The 16,240-nt window shown below is 30.7% G+C and overlaps 1 protein-coding gene across 1 annotated transcript; it reads left to right on the forward strand.

Annotated features, from left to right (window-relative positions):
- The first annotated feature begins 644 nt into the window (after positions 1–644).
- Positions 645–14,848, forward strand: LOC111691425 (cytochrome P450 4C1-like). The gene is made up of 8 exons (XM_023454222.1): positions 645–840; positions 5,469–5,578; positions 5,872–5,962; positions 6,104–6,289; positions 6,388–6,737; positions 13,071–13,139; positions 13,667–14,018; positions 14,671–14,848. The coding sequence occupies exons 1-8, from the start codon at positions 684–686 to the stop codon at positions 14,829–14,831; spliced, it is 1,476 nt and encodes a 491-aa protein (XP_023309990.1). The 5' UTR covers positions 645–683; the 3' UTR covers positions 14,832–14,848.
- The last annotated feature ends 1,392 nt before the right edge of the window (positions 14,849–16,240 follow it).

The raw sequence follows: 16,240 nt of genomic DNA on the forward strand, positions 1-16,240 counted from the left end.
TTTTACTCAAATTCGAGTTACTACTAACTATTAATTGAGCGATTTTTGACTCTATTCTAAGTATATAAAACAAATCTAGAGTTGGCTTTTTCTCTAATAAGATTTAAATTGGGTCATTTTTTACTCAGACTTGGTTTTTAATTAACTAAATATTGAGTGCATAAATAAATCACTTATAAAAGATTAATTAGGACACACAGTGCTGAAATTAATTAGGTCCTTCACCTAATACATCTCTTTCTCTTACACTTTTATCGGAATGAATAATTAATGTAACGACAATTTACAAGATTACTTTTAACCTTTTAATCTTATTGTGCAGCTGCACTATCTGGATAATTGTTTACTCATCTAGAAATGCAATAAACCCAACCCGATAAGATTCCAGTTACCGGACAATAATAAAAAGAAAACGCAAAATAGAATTAAAAAAATAACTAACATTTATTAATAACCCTTAAAAAAACTGTTAGTTATTCGATACAGGTTCGTTTCAATTTTTAAAACCTTTTAATTGAAGTTATTGGGAGTATAACATTGCTAAAGTTATCAGCAAACCGGTCCTGCAGTAGCAATAACATTATCTATAAATAAAACAGCACTGACTACAGAGCATAGTACATAGACTGACTCAATTCACTCGAGTAGATCGGATTTCTTTGGGAGTTATTAGAAAAGTTACAATGTGGGAATATATTGTTTTGATAGTAGCCATACCTTATTTACTGTATATATTTAGTTGGTTAAAGAATTATCAGTACTGGAAACATATCATGGCAATACCTGGACCAAAATCGTATCCTATGGTGGGTTCAATGATGGAACTCATATTTGATGAAGGTAAACATTTTATTTAATTTATAAGTGATACCAGGAACTATGTAAAATAGCCGGCTTTTAAAAAAAGAAGTATAATACTACAAAACGTATATTCTAATTTTCCGATTAAATAATGCGAAATAGGGGCAGTGGATATATAAGTATACAATTTTGAATATTGTTAGTTATTGTAGAGTTTTTATTGTAAATTCGTTCATAAACAACTTACAAAATTAATAAAATTTCCTTAACGGTATACAAGGATACATATAATAGGATCATATTCGATGCAAAGTAATAAATCATTGCCTGTCAAGGGATCCAGTGCCATACGCTTTTAAGGGTTTTAGAAATTGAATAATTTCTTTATACATTATAAAGGGACGAAGGGATCAGTTCACGTCTGGCACCCTTGTTCCTACAAAAATTCCTTTATTCTCGTAAACTATGTACGAGCCCAGGCTCATAATAGTTCGGCCGGTAATAATTTGTAACTATATTTTTGAAGATAATATTAAACTTAAAACAAAGGTGCAAAATTTAATCAAAACTATTACAACTATATTCAAAACTATACTTTTAAGTAGCTGAAACTGAAAATTATAATTAAATTACGTAAAGAAACAAATCAGTATAACAAAAAATGTATTTCACGTGGTAGGTCATAATAGTTCGGCCGCTTATCGTAATTGCCATGAAATCGAGCTGACTAGTTAAAACAAAGCAATTATGAAATATATCAACAAGACAGCTGTCAGTATTAGTTTCAAATCATATTTAAAGCATAATGCCTCGTGGTAAGCCCTTAAGTAAAGATTTTCGTTTGTCCATCATTAATGCCCATAAGAAAGGTATTTCGGCACGTCGAATTTCAGTTTCTCATTCTGTGCCGCGTTCTACCGTTCAAGACATTATCAATTTATATAAAACTACTAATGGAGTTGATCAAAAAATTAAAACCGGCCGACCATCTACAATTACAGAAGCAAATAAAAGAGCTTTACGGAGAATTGTGAAAACAAATCGGAGATCTAACACTAAAGAGATAACTGTTTTATGGAGAGAAAGTATAGCCAAGGATATTTCGTTGTCTACAACTAAAAGGACTATTAGAAAAATAGGATACAAATTTTATAAGGTAAAATTTATTCGTTTTTTTTTTGGTGAAACTGTTGGCATCCAATTTTTTTTTAACAGGCAAAAGAAAAGCCACTACTGACAACTTTACAAAAACGCAACAGACTAAAGTGGGCTCGGGAACATCAGAACTGGACTCAAAGACAGTGGTACAATATAATTTGGAGTGATGAGTCCAAGTTTGATGTTTGTGTGGGCGACTCCCGTAAAAGGGTGTTACGAACATCCAGCGAAGCATTCCATAATGACTGTCTAGTAAAAAAAGTAAAGTTCCCAGCATCAGTCATGATATGGGGTTGTATGTCTGCAAAAGGAGTGGGCAAATTACACTTCATCGATGGAATTGTTAACGCCCAAAAATATAAGGAGATATTGGAAGCAAGTTTTTTACCATCTATCGCGCAATGTGCAGCCGATGACGGTGACTTCATGTTCCAACAGGATGGTGCACCTTGCCATACTGCGAAAACTGTGAAGACGTGGTTTCAAGAACATAACATTCCTGTTCTAAAATGGACGTCTTCTAGTCCAGATTTGTCTCCAATCGAGACACTTTGGCACAACATGAAGAAGCAACTTCGAAAAAATCCAGCGCGGACAGTACCCGAATTAAAAGCTACTTTGCAAAATGTATGGAATAATATTCCACCAGAAGAGTGTGCACGACTTGTGGATACAATGCCCAGTAGAATTAAGGCGGTTATTGCTAATAAAGGCGACGTAACGCAATATTAGGTTTTGGCCGAACTATTATGACCCACCACGTGAAATACATTTTTGGTTATACTGATTTGTTTCTTTACGTAATTTAATTATAATTTTCAGTTTCAGCTACTTAAAAGTATAGTTTAGAATATAGTTGTAATAGTTTTGATTAAATTTTGCACCTTTGTTTTAAGTTTAATATTATCTTCAAAAATATAGTTTCAAATTATTACCGGCCGAACTATTATGAGCCTGGGCTCGTATTTTAAATGTAATTTATTATAAATCCAATTTGTTTTTTAAATTCCACATATGTACAGTCGGCGCCACTCAAATGTGAACGGAAATATTGTACCGTGTAATTTAAACTTCAAATCATAGTCGTCGTAAAATTCAATAGTTGTCAAATATATATGTCACTTAGAGTAAACATAATGAAATGTAAACAAGTAACGTGAAATATGCCGGAGCATTTAACTGAGGCGCAAAGAGCAAGGACTATAACTAAATTAGAAGATAATTGGTCTTTGAGTGATGTGGCTGCTGATTTAAAAGACAGTAAGAGTTGTATATTTTATATTAAACAAGAACATCTGTTAAGAAGAACAAAAATTACAAAGACCTATCAGACAAGGTGTCGGGAAGGTTTCCAGTGACGCGGAAGACAATATCTTTGTCCATCAGAATACCCTCTCTGTGGTACGCCACTACAAAAAGTCTGATTTACTACGATAAAATCCAGATGAAATTTCCATAACAACCAAAATCCGTTTACATTTGGGTGGCGCCAACTGTACTACATTTTACCTCTGTACGCGCCGCAGTTGTTTACTTGTTTTTTGGGGGCGCTCTTTGATATACGACCAAGCTGGCCAGGTTAGTATTTGACGTATAACCGACCACTTCGTACACTCGATGCACCTGGGCGACTACAGCTACTACCAGAACACAGTGCGTATGCAGCGGTATTTTTGATTTTACATTCAATTTCATTATAAATTTGAAATGGTTCATCTTACGCCTCCTAAAAATGAATACGATTCTACTATAAATATGTATTCTTTGAAACAGAAAAGTACATTTTGTAAGAATAATTTCAAATTCATGTTTGATGTCAAGATTTCGCATACCTAAATTAGTGCTGGCAAAAACTGGAAAAAAGTGAAACCGGTTAACCGGGTTCCGTAAAAACCGATTTCAGCGATTTCAGATAAAACCGGTTAATTGTCTAAAAAAAAATCTGGAAGTCAAATTTGTTTACGAAGAAATCGATCTCTAAAAAATAAAAAAGGTCAATTACAATCTTACAATCGGGCAAATCGATGTCAAAAAATAGGAAGTAGATCATCGAATAATCGGTTAATTGAATAATCGGATATTTGAAGATTCGAATAACCGAATAACCGGTTTTCGGATATTTGAAGAATCGAATAACCAAATAACGGTTTTCGGATTTCATAAAAATCCGAATTATCCGAAACCGGTTAACCGACTATCCAAAAAACCGGTTTCAGTTGCCAGCACTAACCTAAATGTCAAAAAATGTAGAAACAAAACAAGGAATGTCCACAGGTTTCACATCACTGTGATTCCGTGAATTCTTACCACTCTGTCACTGTGCCTGCTTAAGTTCGGTGTAAAAAGCAGCTGCTTCTGGTTGTTGACATTATGATAAATTGTATAGCTATAGATCCACTGCCCCTCATCTCCCGTTTTTGACCATATTTGGAGGAATTTATCACCTATTTCGCAACATTTTATCGGAAAATTAGAATATACATTTTGTACTTTTAAAATTCGGCTGAATATTTAAAATCGGACCACCTCCAACGCATTCAGAAAGTTAGAAAATAGAAACAGAAATAGTGCACCAAAAAATTCGAATCGCAATCGTGCCAAAACTACAGCGCCTGCTTTGTACACACTTAAAGTACATACAATTCACTACTCTTGTGCACAGGATCAGCTCTACAACTTAAATTTTTTTTTAAAATGCTAAATTTTCTGATCTATCCGGGTTTTCTTCGTTTCTAATTCGGATCGATCGACCTCTCGTTTTATTCGCATTTCGATTTTCTACAAATTATCTCTTTGTAGCATTCATATTACCTCGTCAGTTTCGGTTTTATAAGCAAAAAACTAAAGAAAACGCGTTTTTTTGGATAAAAATGTTTATAAAAAATGGTAAATTGGTGTAGCAAATATATAAACACACATATTTACAGACTGTCTTTTATATGATGGCATAGTCCGTTTGGTAATAGTATTTTTGTCACAAACAAAATCTCTACTGATTGACCTAATATAGAATATCGTTTTTCATATATCTCCATAATTATGTACATACATTTATTAACTTTGAAATAACTATGTGCATTATGTACTTATTTATAAATGTTTTTCTTAAATCAACTAATCGACTAATCAGTCAGATAGCGAAATGCAAGTGCAGTGAAGCAAAACAATAGGGGTATACTCAAATATATGTATATTAAATACTGCACAGTTTATCGTCTTGTCTAAAATCATCCACTTTGTTTATATATTTTAAACTTGTCAAGGTAATTTTGTAGTATGTAATTCGTACCTTGCGTGTTTTAAATAATTTGTATTTGTTTTTAAATATGTGAACAAAATAAAATAAATAGTTGGAATAGTTTAAAATTATGCAATAGTAACCAAACCTGCCTAAAATATTTTTTTTGTGTACAGTAAATAAAAAATTATTAAGCAACATGAACAAAAAATTTATAAAACATTAAGTAATGCATTCGTTCCTCTAACTTCCCTCATGATTTTTATTTCAGATGGCATATTTTACAACGAAAGGAAACGGTCTAAAACGTTCTACCCGATTTATAAACGATGGAGTTTCACTTTGTCAGTAGTATGTTTATTAAGTGCAGAAGATATAGAAGTAAGTTTATTAATACTACCATAGACTATGTTTTCACATTGATGATTCAAATATAATATAAAAAGTAATCTGGTAAAACTAGTTGTATTTTTAAATTCTAATTTAGATTAATGACTGAGTAAATAAATCGACAAAAAAGAACTGAGAATGACATAATTTGGAAGACGATTTAAGATACTCTTAATATAGTATTGTCTGTGATAGTACTAACAATCATTCATATCCATAGGTATAAACATAAACCTTATGTTTCTTTTAAATCAACATACAAATACGTACTATTTCATTTACAGTTAGTTCTGAATAATATAAAACATATTAAGAAAAGCCACATATATGATTTTCTGCACGAATGGCTTGGGACTGGATTGTTAACAAGTAGTGGTAAGTAATAAATGATTATACCTATCTTCTGTTAAAAACATATCTGGAAAAACTATATAGTCAACTAATTGCCATTTTTAGTATTCTATATTATTTTCCTCAATCATTTAATAATTTAACTGTTTTATACATACATTTCAGGCAGCAAATGGCAGAACAGAAGAAAAATTCTAACGCCAGCATTCCATTTCAACATACTACAGGAATTTGTTGGCATTTTTAACAGAGAAACTGAAAACTTGGTAAAGGTTTTGGAGAGAGACTGTGATAAACCGTACATAAATGTACTGATACCAATAACAGAATTCACACTTTGCTCGATAGGAGGTAATTTGTTTTTTATTCAATTAATAGCAGTTGCAAAAATTGGAAAAGGAAACCAAACCTCTTAAAAATTAGGTGGGGTTATCAAATATAATTTTCAGAGACATCACTAGGCGTAGATCTAGGCAAAGGCCACACTAATTACAAGAAAGCAATTCATAATTTTGGCGTCATATTAACTAAGAGAATAGTGAGACCGTGGTACCACAACGATTTTGTCTATAGTCTGTCTCCATTAGCACGGGAGCAGCGAAAAGCAGTAACAGTCTTACACGAGCTATCAACTAGAGTTATATGTGACCGTAAAAAACTATTTTCGGCCGATGATCGGATATCGTATTCCGATAGGAAGCGTCTGGCTATGCTGGACCTGATGTTGAAGGCGAAGTATGACGGAGCCGACATAGATGATGAAGGTATTAGAGAAGAGGTCGATACATTCATGTTTGAGGTAATACAATAACGGATAAAGTTAATTTAGGTTCGTTTTAATGAGCAACATAGCTCTGTTGATTCTATCTTGAGTTGAGTAGATACACTCTATGGGAAACTCTTCAGTAACATCAACTTCAATAGTAAACATGTCTTGCATGTTTTGTTGCATAGTGTACAATACAATAGAGGCAAACTAAACATGAAACTTTTCTTTTGCAAAAATCAATTAATTGTCGTTCATGTGTAGGGCAGAAAATACTATACCTAACACTTCCTAATTAAATGGGAACTACGGGAACTGGATATGACAAAATTGTTCTACACAGAGACTGCTTTTTTCTTAGGTCAACAAACTCTCAATCAGTTTTAGATGGATTATACATGATACTTGCTCTTCTTTCTTCTTCGAAAGAGTATAACTTTGTGTTTAATTTTTATAACAAAAATCACAAACTTTAACAGAGTTTACAAAAAACGGAATGAGGAGACTTCGATACCTACTGTAGGGAAAATGTGTGATAATTATGTATTTCTTATAGCCCAGTTACTGTAGCTGAAAATATGCCTAGTAATACTTCCGATTTTTTTTTAACTGCATCGATTTTTCCCAAAATTTAGAATTAGGCTCATCTTACCCCCATTCCAAAACATATATGCGCTAGGTGTGCTTTTTGTTCTTAAGGGGTGAAAACCACCCCTTATTGGAAAAAAAGAAAAAATACAAAATTAAGCATTTTATGTAATCAAATCCTTTTTATTTATGCAGTATGAGTAATTTCATGTGCTATCTAACATGAAAATTAACGTATCCAAAATTTTCAACCCAGAAAACCTTTAAAAACCACCCATTTGGATGAAAATAATATAAAAAAAAATTTTTCAATATGAAACGTTTTAATCTTGCATTTTTATCAAATTAAAATTGATTTCTTGATTAAAAAATCGTTTTTATCGATTGCAACTTTTCAACCCTTGAAAAATACCCCTTCTTTCGAAAATAAAAAATATTATTGAAAGAGTATAAACATTTTAAATGTGCATTCGTATTAAATAAACATTTATTCCCTTCTTATAAAATAATTTTGAATTGATTGCAACTTTTCAACCCTTATTAATTAATACTTTAAATAACTAGATAGATTTCACAGGGTCTAACGACACTTAGAGTGTACGATAATTNACGTACTAGCAAACAGGAAGAAATTAAAAGGTGTCAACATCAGCATTGTTGCTGATCTTACTAAACAGCAACAAACCGAACGCAAACTGCTCCAAAAATATTTACTGAGTGCCAAACAAAAAAAACAGAACTGTTATATAAAGAACAACAAATTGTATGTTGAGGATGAAGTATTCACCGTGGATGACCTTTGGGAAAGAGAACATCAAGAGGAAAACGCAGATGAGATATTTGCTGAGATACCTTCATCTCCTACATCACCAAGAAGAATAATAAACTGTGAGGCCCTTTCCTCAACACAACAGGAAAGTCAAGGTGCCAGGAAGAAAGAAGAAGTTAGAGAGGTATTTATTAAAACAGCTCAAAAACCAATTACTCGGGCCCAAGAAAGAAAAGTTAGTAATAAATAAAATAACTGTTATACGATATAAGTTTAAATGTATTTTTGATTTTTTCTTTGTTTTTGTCTTTTCTTGTTTGTCTAGAATATTAAGAGTACATGTTAGAGGAAGTAAGCAAGAGGTATGATAAATACATACTTTTAAAATGGATAATTATATAAATAATTTTGAAATAGAAAAAATTAATACAAATGAGATAAATAACATTTCTGATTGTATACAATTACTGGCAGAACAACAAAATATAAATATTAAAATTTTTCATAGTAATGTTAGAAGCATAGAAAAAAATTTTGATGAATTCGAGGTAATGTTGCATGTACTGGAAACTGATTTTGACTTTATAGTATTTACTGAAACATGGAAACTGTTAAATAAGCAATTGTATAATATTCCTGGTTACATGTTGGTGTACAATGAAGGCGACATAACTAAAGCAGATGGAGTTCTCGTGTATGTGCGAGAAAATATTAATTTTACGAATAGCATAGTCTGTTTGGGAGATATAAAATGCCTGGAAATAAAATTCACTGTCCTTGATAAAAAATGTTTATTAACATCGATATATCGTTCCCCTTCCACTAATATTGACACTTTTTTAACAAATCTCAATAACTACCTAGAAAATAGCGATAAAACAGTAGATTTACATTTCTTTGTTGGTGACATAAATATAGATATTCTGCAAAATAGTAATCGTGATTCTGAATGTTACCTCAATGTATTTTCTGCGGCAGGCTTCTTATCAACCATCAATAAACCCACAAGGCTGGAAAAAACATGTCTGGATCACATCTTTGTAAAAAGTAAAAATATAAATTTTGTACATTATCCCATTATTTTAAGACCTCGAGTCACAGATCATTCCCCGATAATTTTACAAACTGTTTTTCCTGAAGCAAATAAAAATACAACAAAAATTAGTAGCGACTATAAATATTACTTAATAATAGACAAATTAAAATCATTTCTAAATAATGAAACTTGGCAAGATGTGTATAACACATCTAATATAAACTACGCTACACAAATTTTTATAGACAAGCTAACATCATATATACAAAAAAGCACAAATAAAGTTAAAAAATCTAATAAGGACAAGAAACGAAAGGAATGGATTACAAATGGTATTATTAAGTCTATAAACAAAAAAAATCAACTCCACAAAATTATGATGGATCAGCCTGTCGCGGAAAATATAGAGGCGTTCAAAAGATATCGAAATAAACTAAACGATTTGATAAAAATAACGAAGCAAAATTATTTTAAATTAAAAGTAGAGAAAAATAAAACAAAAAAAGAAGAACTGTGGCGTTGTATAAATTCTATTTGTGGTAAATATACGAAAAATAATGAAATAAATGAAATAAGAGATGAGGAGGGACATATACATAAAGAACATAAAAACATTGCCAACCAATTTGTGAATTATTTTACAGGTGTTGGTAAAAAATTAGCCGAACAGATAGTTAAGCCTCATAATCATACTAATAACAATAAAACATTTATGCCGAATGTCCACTCAATGTATTTATTTCCTGTTGAAGAGTATGAGATATTAAGTATTATAAGGGGTTTAAAAAATCAAAAAGCTCCAGGAATTGATGGTATTCGAGCAGAAACCATAAAAGAAGTAGCGGACAAACTTTCAGGACCACTAACTCATTTGATAAACAAATCATTTGATGTAGGAATATTCCCGGATATTTTAAAACAAGCTATAATAAAACCGCTTTTCAAAAAGGGTGACAAACGTGAAATGATTAATTACAGACCTATTTCGCTTATTACAACATTTACAAAAATTTTTGAAAAAACAATTAAAAAAAGGTTAGATAATTATTTAGAAAAATATAATATTATAAGTGAATATCAGTTCGGGTTCAAGGAGGCTAAGTCAACAGAAGATGCGTTATTAAGATTAACTACTCAAATTCATCAAGCAATTAACAATAAAAAACCTGCACTGTGTATATTCGTTGATTTAGCTAAGGCATTCGACACAGTTAGTCATGTGGAATTATCGCGTTTATTGGGAGAAATTGGTATAAGAGGAAAACCGTTAAGTTTGTTTGAAAGTTACCTAACAAAGAGGTTACAGTGTGTCAAAATAGGAAATTCATTGAGTGATTTCAAAGAAGTAGACTACGGTGTTCCCCAAGGTACAGTTTTAGGGCCATTACTTTTTAATATTTATATAAATGACCTGTTTAAATTACAGACAAAAGGAAGTGTGGTTGGTTTTGCAGACGATACTGCATTATTTTACAGTGGAGAAAATTGGGAGGTGTTAAAAAAAGTAGTTGAGGAAGATTTTAATTTGGTATTAAATTGGTTTAGCAGTAGAGTATTAACAGTAAATCTAGATAAAACACATTTCATTCCATTCACCGCATATCGATCGAACTTACCTGATTACACGTTCTTAACAGTGATGAACAATAACCTTCCAATTCAAATTAGATTAGTTGAGTTTGTTAAATACCTGGGAATATATATAGATCCACACCTGAAATGGGAAAACCATTTACATTATATTACTAAGAAAGTTAGATCAATGTTACCTACCTTTAAAAGATTAGTGTCAATTTTGACTCTAGAACAACTAAAAATGTTATATTATGCCCTTGTTGAATGCCACATTACTTATGGTTTAACTATCTGGGGAGGTGCTGCAAGTGTTCATGCGCATGCACTAGAGATTATTCAAAAACATTTAATTAAAATTATTTTTAAAAAGCCTTATTTGTACAGTAGTGATAGCTTGTTTGATGAAACAAAATTTTTTGATCTAAACAAATTATTTTGTTTCAAAGTATTGGCCAGGCAGTACAAACGCAGAGATGAATTAAAACCTATAGACCATGATTACAGTACCAGACATCGTGAAACTTCATTCCAAGTTCCTAAACCTAGAACTACAAAATTTACAAAATCCTACTATTACCTCGGACCTAAAATGTATAATTTATTGCCAGAAGATATTAAATCTTGTAAATCATATACATCTTTTAAAAAGCGTCTAAAAATATTTTTGAACGAAAAGACTAAGCAAGATATCTCAAATTTATTAAATAGCATGCAATAAATTTTAAAATCATACTTAAAAATATAGTCCCCTTGCTTTTCCTCATTATTATCTTTCTTTTTCCGGAAAACGAAAGAAAACATGTTTTGTTGTTTACTTAATTACGTATTTGGGTATTTGACATAAATGTTAAATTAATATTTGTGATGTGTATATACCTGTATGTGTATTTTGTATTAATTGTAAAATCTTAGTTGTTAGACCACGCTCAAGGTTCGCCTTATGTGGAAATTATTTATTTACTTGTAAATAATATTTTACATATACATTGTAAATATGGTAATAGTAAATTTATTATTATTATTATTATTATTATTATTATGTGTGTGCGTGTGTATTATAATATAGTACTGGTATATTCGAATATACACATACTAAATACGTATATATACAAAAAAATGTAAATGCTTCAAAATTCTTGATTGACATAAATTTTCCTAAAATTATCGCCTATACACGTGTTTATTTTTTTGACGATAACTTTCTTACTTTTTAAGATTTTTAATCGCACAAAGGCTCATTTTGCATTGAATTGTAAGGGCTACGTGAACTGTAGAGTTGCTCTTTTTTAAGCCCTTCATTTTTTAAGTTTGAAGGGTTTAGAGGGCTCAAAAGGGTGGATCATTCATATGATAACTTAAAATGGCGATATCTCGATTGATATTAATTCTAGAGGAATAAAAAATAAAGCAAATTCTTCAGCAAAAATAAAGCTAATTTTTTTTTACACATGTATTTTTTCTGTATACCCTTTAATTTTTAAGTTACAACGTAAAAATCGATTTTTTTTTAAATTTGAAAAATTAATATTTTCAAAAATTAAGTTTTTTTTTCGAAATCATGCTTTGTACGTGAGTCAAAGACCCAGAACATATTCTTAAAACATAAATGAAGAAAAGGATTGCATTTAATTTTAATTCTGTCACCAAAGGCACTGATTTGTTTATTAATTTTTTCTTAAAAAAAATTAGACTAGACTATCATATAATTTCGATCATATTTCCGTTAATTTTGATTCTAAAAATTAAATTAAAATTGATTCTTTTAAAACAGCTCATTTTAAACGTTTTTCAAAGTACTTTAAAAAAGGTCCAAATAGTTTTTTCCTAATATGTATGGTTTTGGCGTTATTTAACGTTAACTGGTTCCAATTTAGTTTTTAGCTAACATATAATAATGTTTAAAAATCCATAACTCGGTTTATATTGCAATTAGAGAAAAACAAAATAATGCCATTAGATTTGTTTTTATTACCTTTCTTTTTGTTCATTACAACTTTTTCGTTAAATCCAATGGTTTCAGAGTTATTTGCAAAAAACTATCCGAAAACAACCACTTTTTCAGTAAAAAATCATTTTCAATGATGAATTAGGTACTCGGAAAGTATTGGATTATCCAAAAAATTTTATATCCTAACATTTGTTACTTAAAATTGATTCCTGTGGTTATTTTGGGCGTAAAAATTTTCACCCCCAAGAAGGGGTGGGAACCACCCCCAGGGCAAAAGCACACTTCGGCACTATATATGTTTTGTTCCTTGAGGCATTCCCCACATTCAGTCAAAATTTTACGTCAATCGGTTCAGTTTTAAAGAATTCGGAGGTAAAAACCCTGAGTAACTGGACTATTAGTGTATTTTATTGAATATGCATATAATTAATCATTTTGATAACATTTCAGGGTCACGATACTACTTCGATGGCAATATGTTTTTCTCTGATGGCACTTGCAAATGAAGAAAATATTCAAGTACGTTTTTCGATTCTTTACTATTAAAATAGTCAATTAATTTAGAAATATGAGGAATATAATGAGTATAACCTACAAAGTATATGTCATATCTTAACTGTCGTTGTTACTCTATGTGTACTGGTACAAAGCATTGCTTTGTAATACTGATAGAGAGTGACCTACTAATCTATAAGTATTATGAAAGCAAAAAGCTGCTCTGCGGATTATATGCCCTGTCCACCATACGCTCAATATTTAGTATACAGCTAGAAGCATTCGTTAGCAAATATAAAAAAAAGAAACAAGAAAATGCCGGTAGATAGATGGTATACTGATGAAGATTAACAAATACGAAATCGGTCTATGTCTGGTTATTCTGCTGCCGAATGACCCTCTTTTCTAGATTCTGCGGATATAATCTGAGAGTAGGGGCATTAGTCCGCAGAGTAGTTATTTCATTAGTTAAAGATCGGATCATGGTGTATGCTGCAATTAACACAACATCCATTTAACACAACATCCATTTTAACCCGTTCTTCCATTAGAAAGAAATATTGGAAGAAATCGAAGAAGTTCTCGGACATTCCGGGAAATTGCCTACGTATAACGACCTTGCTGAATTGAAATTTATGGAGAGATGTATTAAAGAATGCTTAAGATTGTATCCGAGCGTGCCTCTCATAGCGAGAGTCGCTGGCGAAGATATCAAAACACACACCGGCTATATAATACCCAAAGGATGTGACATTAACATTTACATCTACGACTTACACCGGTCTACTCAGCACTGGGAAAACCCGGAAAAGTTCGATCCCGACAGGTTCTTACCCGAACATGTTGCGAGGAGACATCCCTTTGCTTATTTACCCTTCAGCGCTGGATTTAGGAATTGTATAGGTTGGTAACTAGTTAATAAACAAATACATAGCGTTCATAAATGACTACAAGCCGCGTAACCGCTGAGCTTAGGCAACCAACATTGCACGATTGGTACTATCAATTAAAATCCCTAAATCTTAGCGTTATCAAAATTAATGATAGGAGGTTTAAATGTCAAAAACCTTTCGTATCCTAACGTAGCTGTAACCTTAATACAGTCTTTATCTTAACCTTAATATTTTTTAACTCGTTTGTAAAAATTGTATCCTAACCTTCATCTTAAGAACAGATCAGCAACTTGTCGAGGCTAAAGATGAATTACATTCAATTGTTTTTTAAGTACTGTTTTGAAATCACAAAAAAAATTGATTGATTAGAAAGAAATTTTAAACAATTCGAAAATAATAATTGGTAACTAAAAAATCGAAATTTGTAGAAAAACGTCGCCTACGACCCTGCATTCTACAAAATTAAAAAACTGAACAGAAATCTCGATAACAATTTTAGCAAATTAATGTAATCTCACACATCACAAAAGAAAATTCTCCTTTAAACGAATCAAGATTTGAGGATGCGGTTTTTGCTATCCAATAATTTTTGAAAAATTGAATCTGAAAATTCTACTAATTTTTGTCTATTACACAATACTAATATTAAATTATATTTCCAGGTCAAAAATTTGCTATTTTGGAAATAAAGGCTGCGCTATGTGGTATACTAAGAAAGTTTAAATTAGAAGCTGTAGACACACCACAACAGATAAAGTACAAATCCGACTTAGTCTTAAGGCCTGTTGGAGAAGTTAGAGTAAAATTTGTTTTACGAAAATAAAGGTTTTTCCAGTTTTACTGTATCTTTTTTATTTGTTTTCTTTTATTTTGCTTTGATGTGCATACCATCAATTCTTTTTCTTTATTTTTTGGGGATTTTGCAAATTGTGAAAAAAATTAAAACAATTAATGAAACAAAAGGATCAATGAAAGGTTAATTTTATGAAAATAGTTTTGCCTAACCAAAAATATGACACTGAAAAAAGAGCAGACAAACACAAAATACAAAAAAAAACACGTCACTTTATAATCACCCAGTTTCAAAAGTTGTTAAATCTTTAGACAGTTACTATACATATAAAAAAATTAATAGCAATTTTACACAATTCGTTTTAGAATTTGATATCACCCTGAATACACTATATTTTATATCCCTTTTTGCACAATATAATGGAAAATAAAAAAAAATCTGAAAAAAACTATAAACTAAACCGGAAAACGACCCTATTGCACTGTGCTTGAAATCTATAATATTATAGCCCATTTTTATTCGGACGACAAAGTAAATTTAATACCGCCCAAAATTACAAAAACAAAATATAAATACAAAATATAAATAAAAAATTACATAAAGGAATAAAATAAAATTTAAGCTAGTAGGTATATCCGGAAAAAAACAGCAAATAATTGAGAAAAAAATCCTGTTTTTCTTTTCGTTAGGCAAAAAATGGAAGAAACGGAAAAATTTTAAGACACTCAAAATAAAAACAGGTATTTCTAGATATATTTTCTTGGAATAAAATTCAGTAGTAACATAATTCAATAAGAAAATAACGTAGATTAAGCAAACTTTTATATTCTGGATGTTTTCAAATCTCAAATCAATCAAGCTCATGTATAAATTAACAATGTAATAGGTATATTTAAAACAATAAAAATTGATACAAATGTTTATAATTAAACGAAACAAGACAATAAGATATCAGTTGTGTATAAATAAAAAAACATTGAGTTTTTTACCTGAGTTTTAATCAAATTTCAAAACATATACAAACTACAAAACTGAAGAAAAAAAACATTAAGTCCATATTTGACCTTGAGCCATCTGACTACAAATCTGATGCTTCTTAATTTTCTGATTCCAAAGAATATACTCTTGGACATCGTGAACTTATTCGAGAAATGTATCTTCTAAAGACGGAGTTGGTCTAATCTAAAAAAAAAATTGTTTAAATTTAATCTAATTTTAATAAAAAAATAATAAAATATTAAATTAAGTAAAAATTAATCCTTTAAATGGAAAAGAGAGGAAAGGAAAATTATTATTATTATTTTTTGTTTAAATTACTATGAAATTGACCAAAGTGGGATTTATTCAAGAGCGATTTTCTCAGAAACCGTTAATGATAACGATTTGAAACAAGAGTACCAGTTTAACGTAAAACAGTTCGGGAAAACGGAATTTGCTGT

This window comes from Anoplophora glabripennis, unplaced genomic scaffold (assembly GCF_000390285.2).
Source record: "Anoplophora glabripennis isolate ALB-LARVAE unplaced genomic scaffold, Agla_2.0 scaffold14, whole genome shotgun sequence".
Taxonomy (NCBI): Eukaryota; Metazoa; Arthropoda; class Insecta; order Coleoptera; family Cerambycidae; genus Anoplophora; species Anoplophora glabripennis.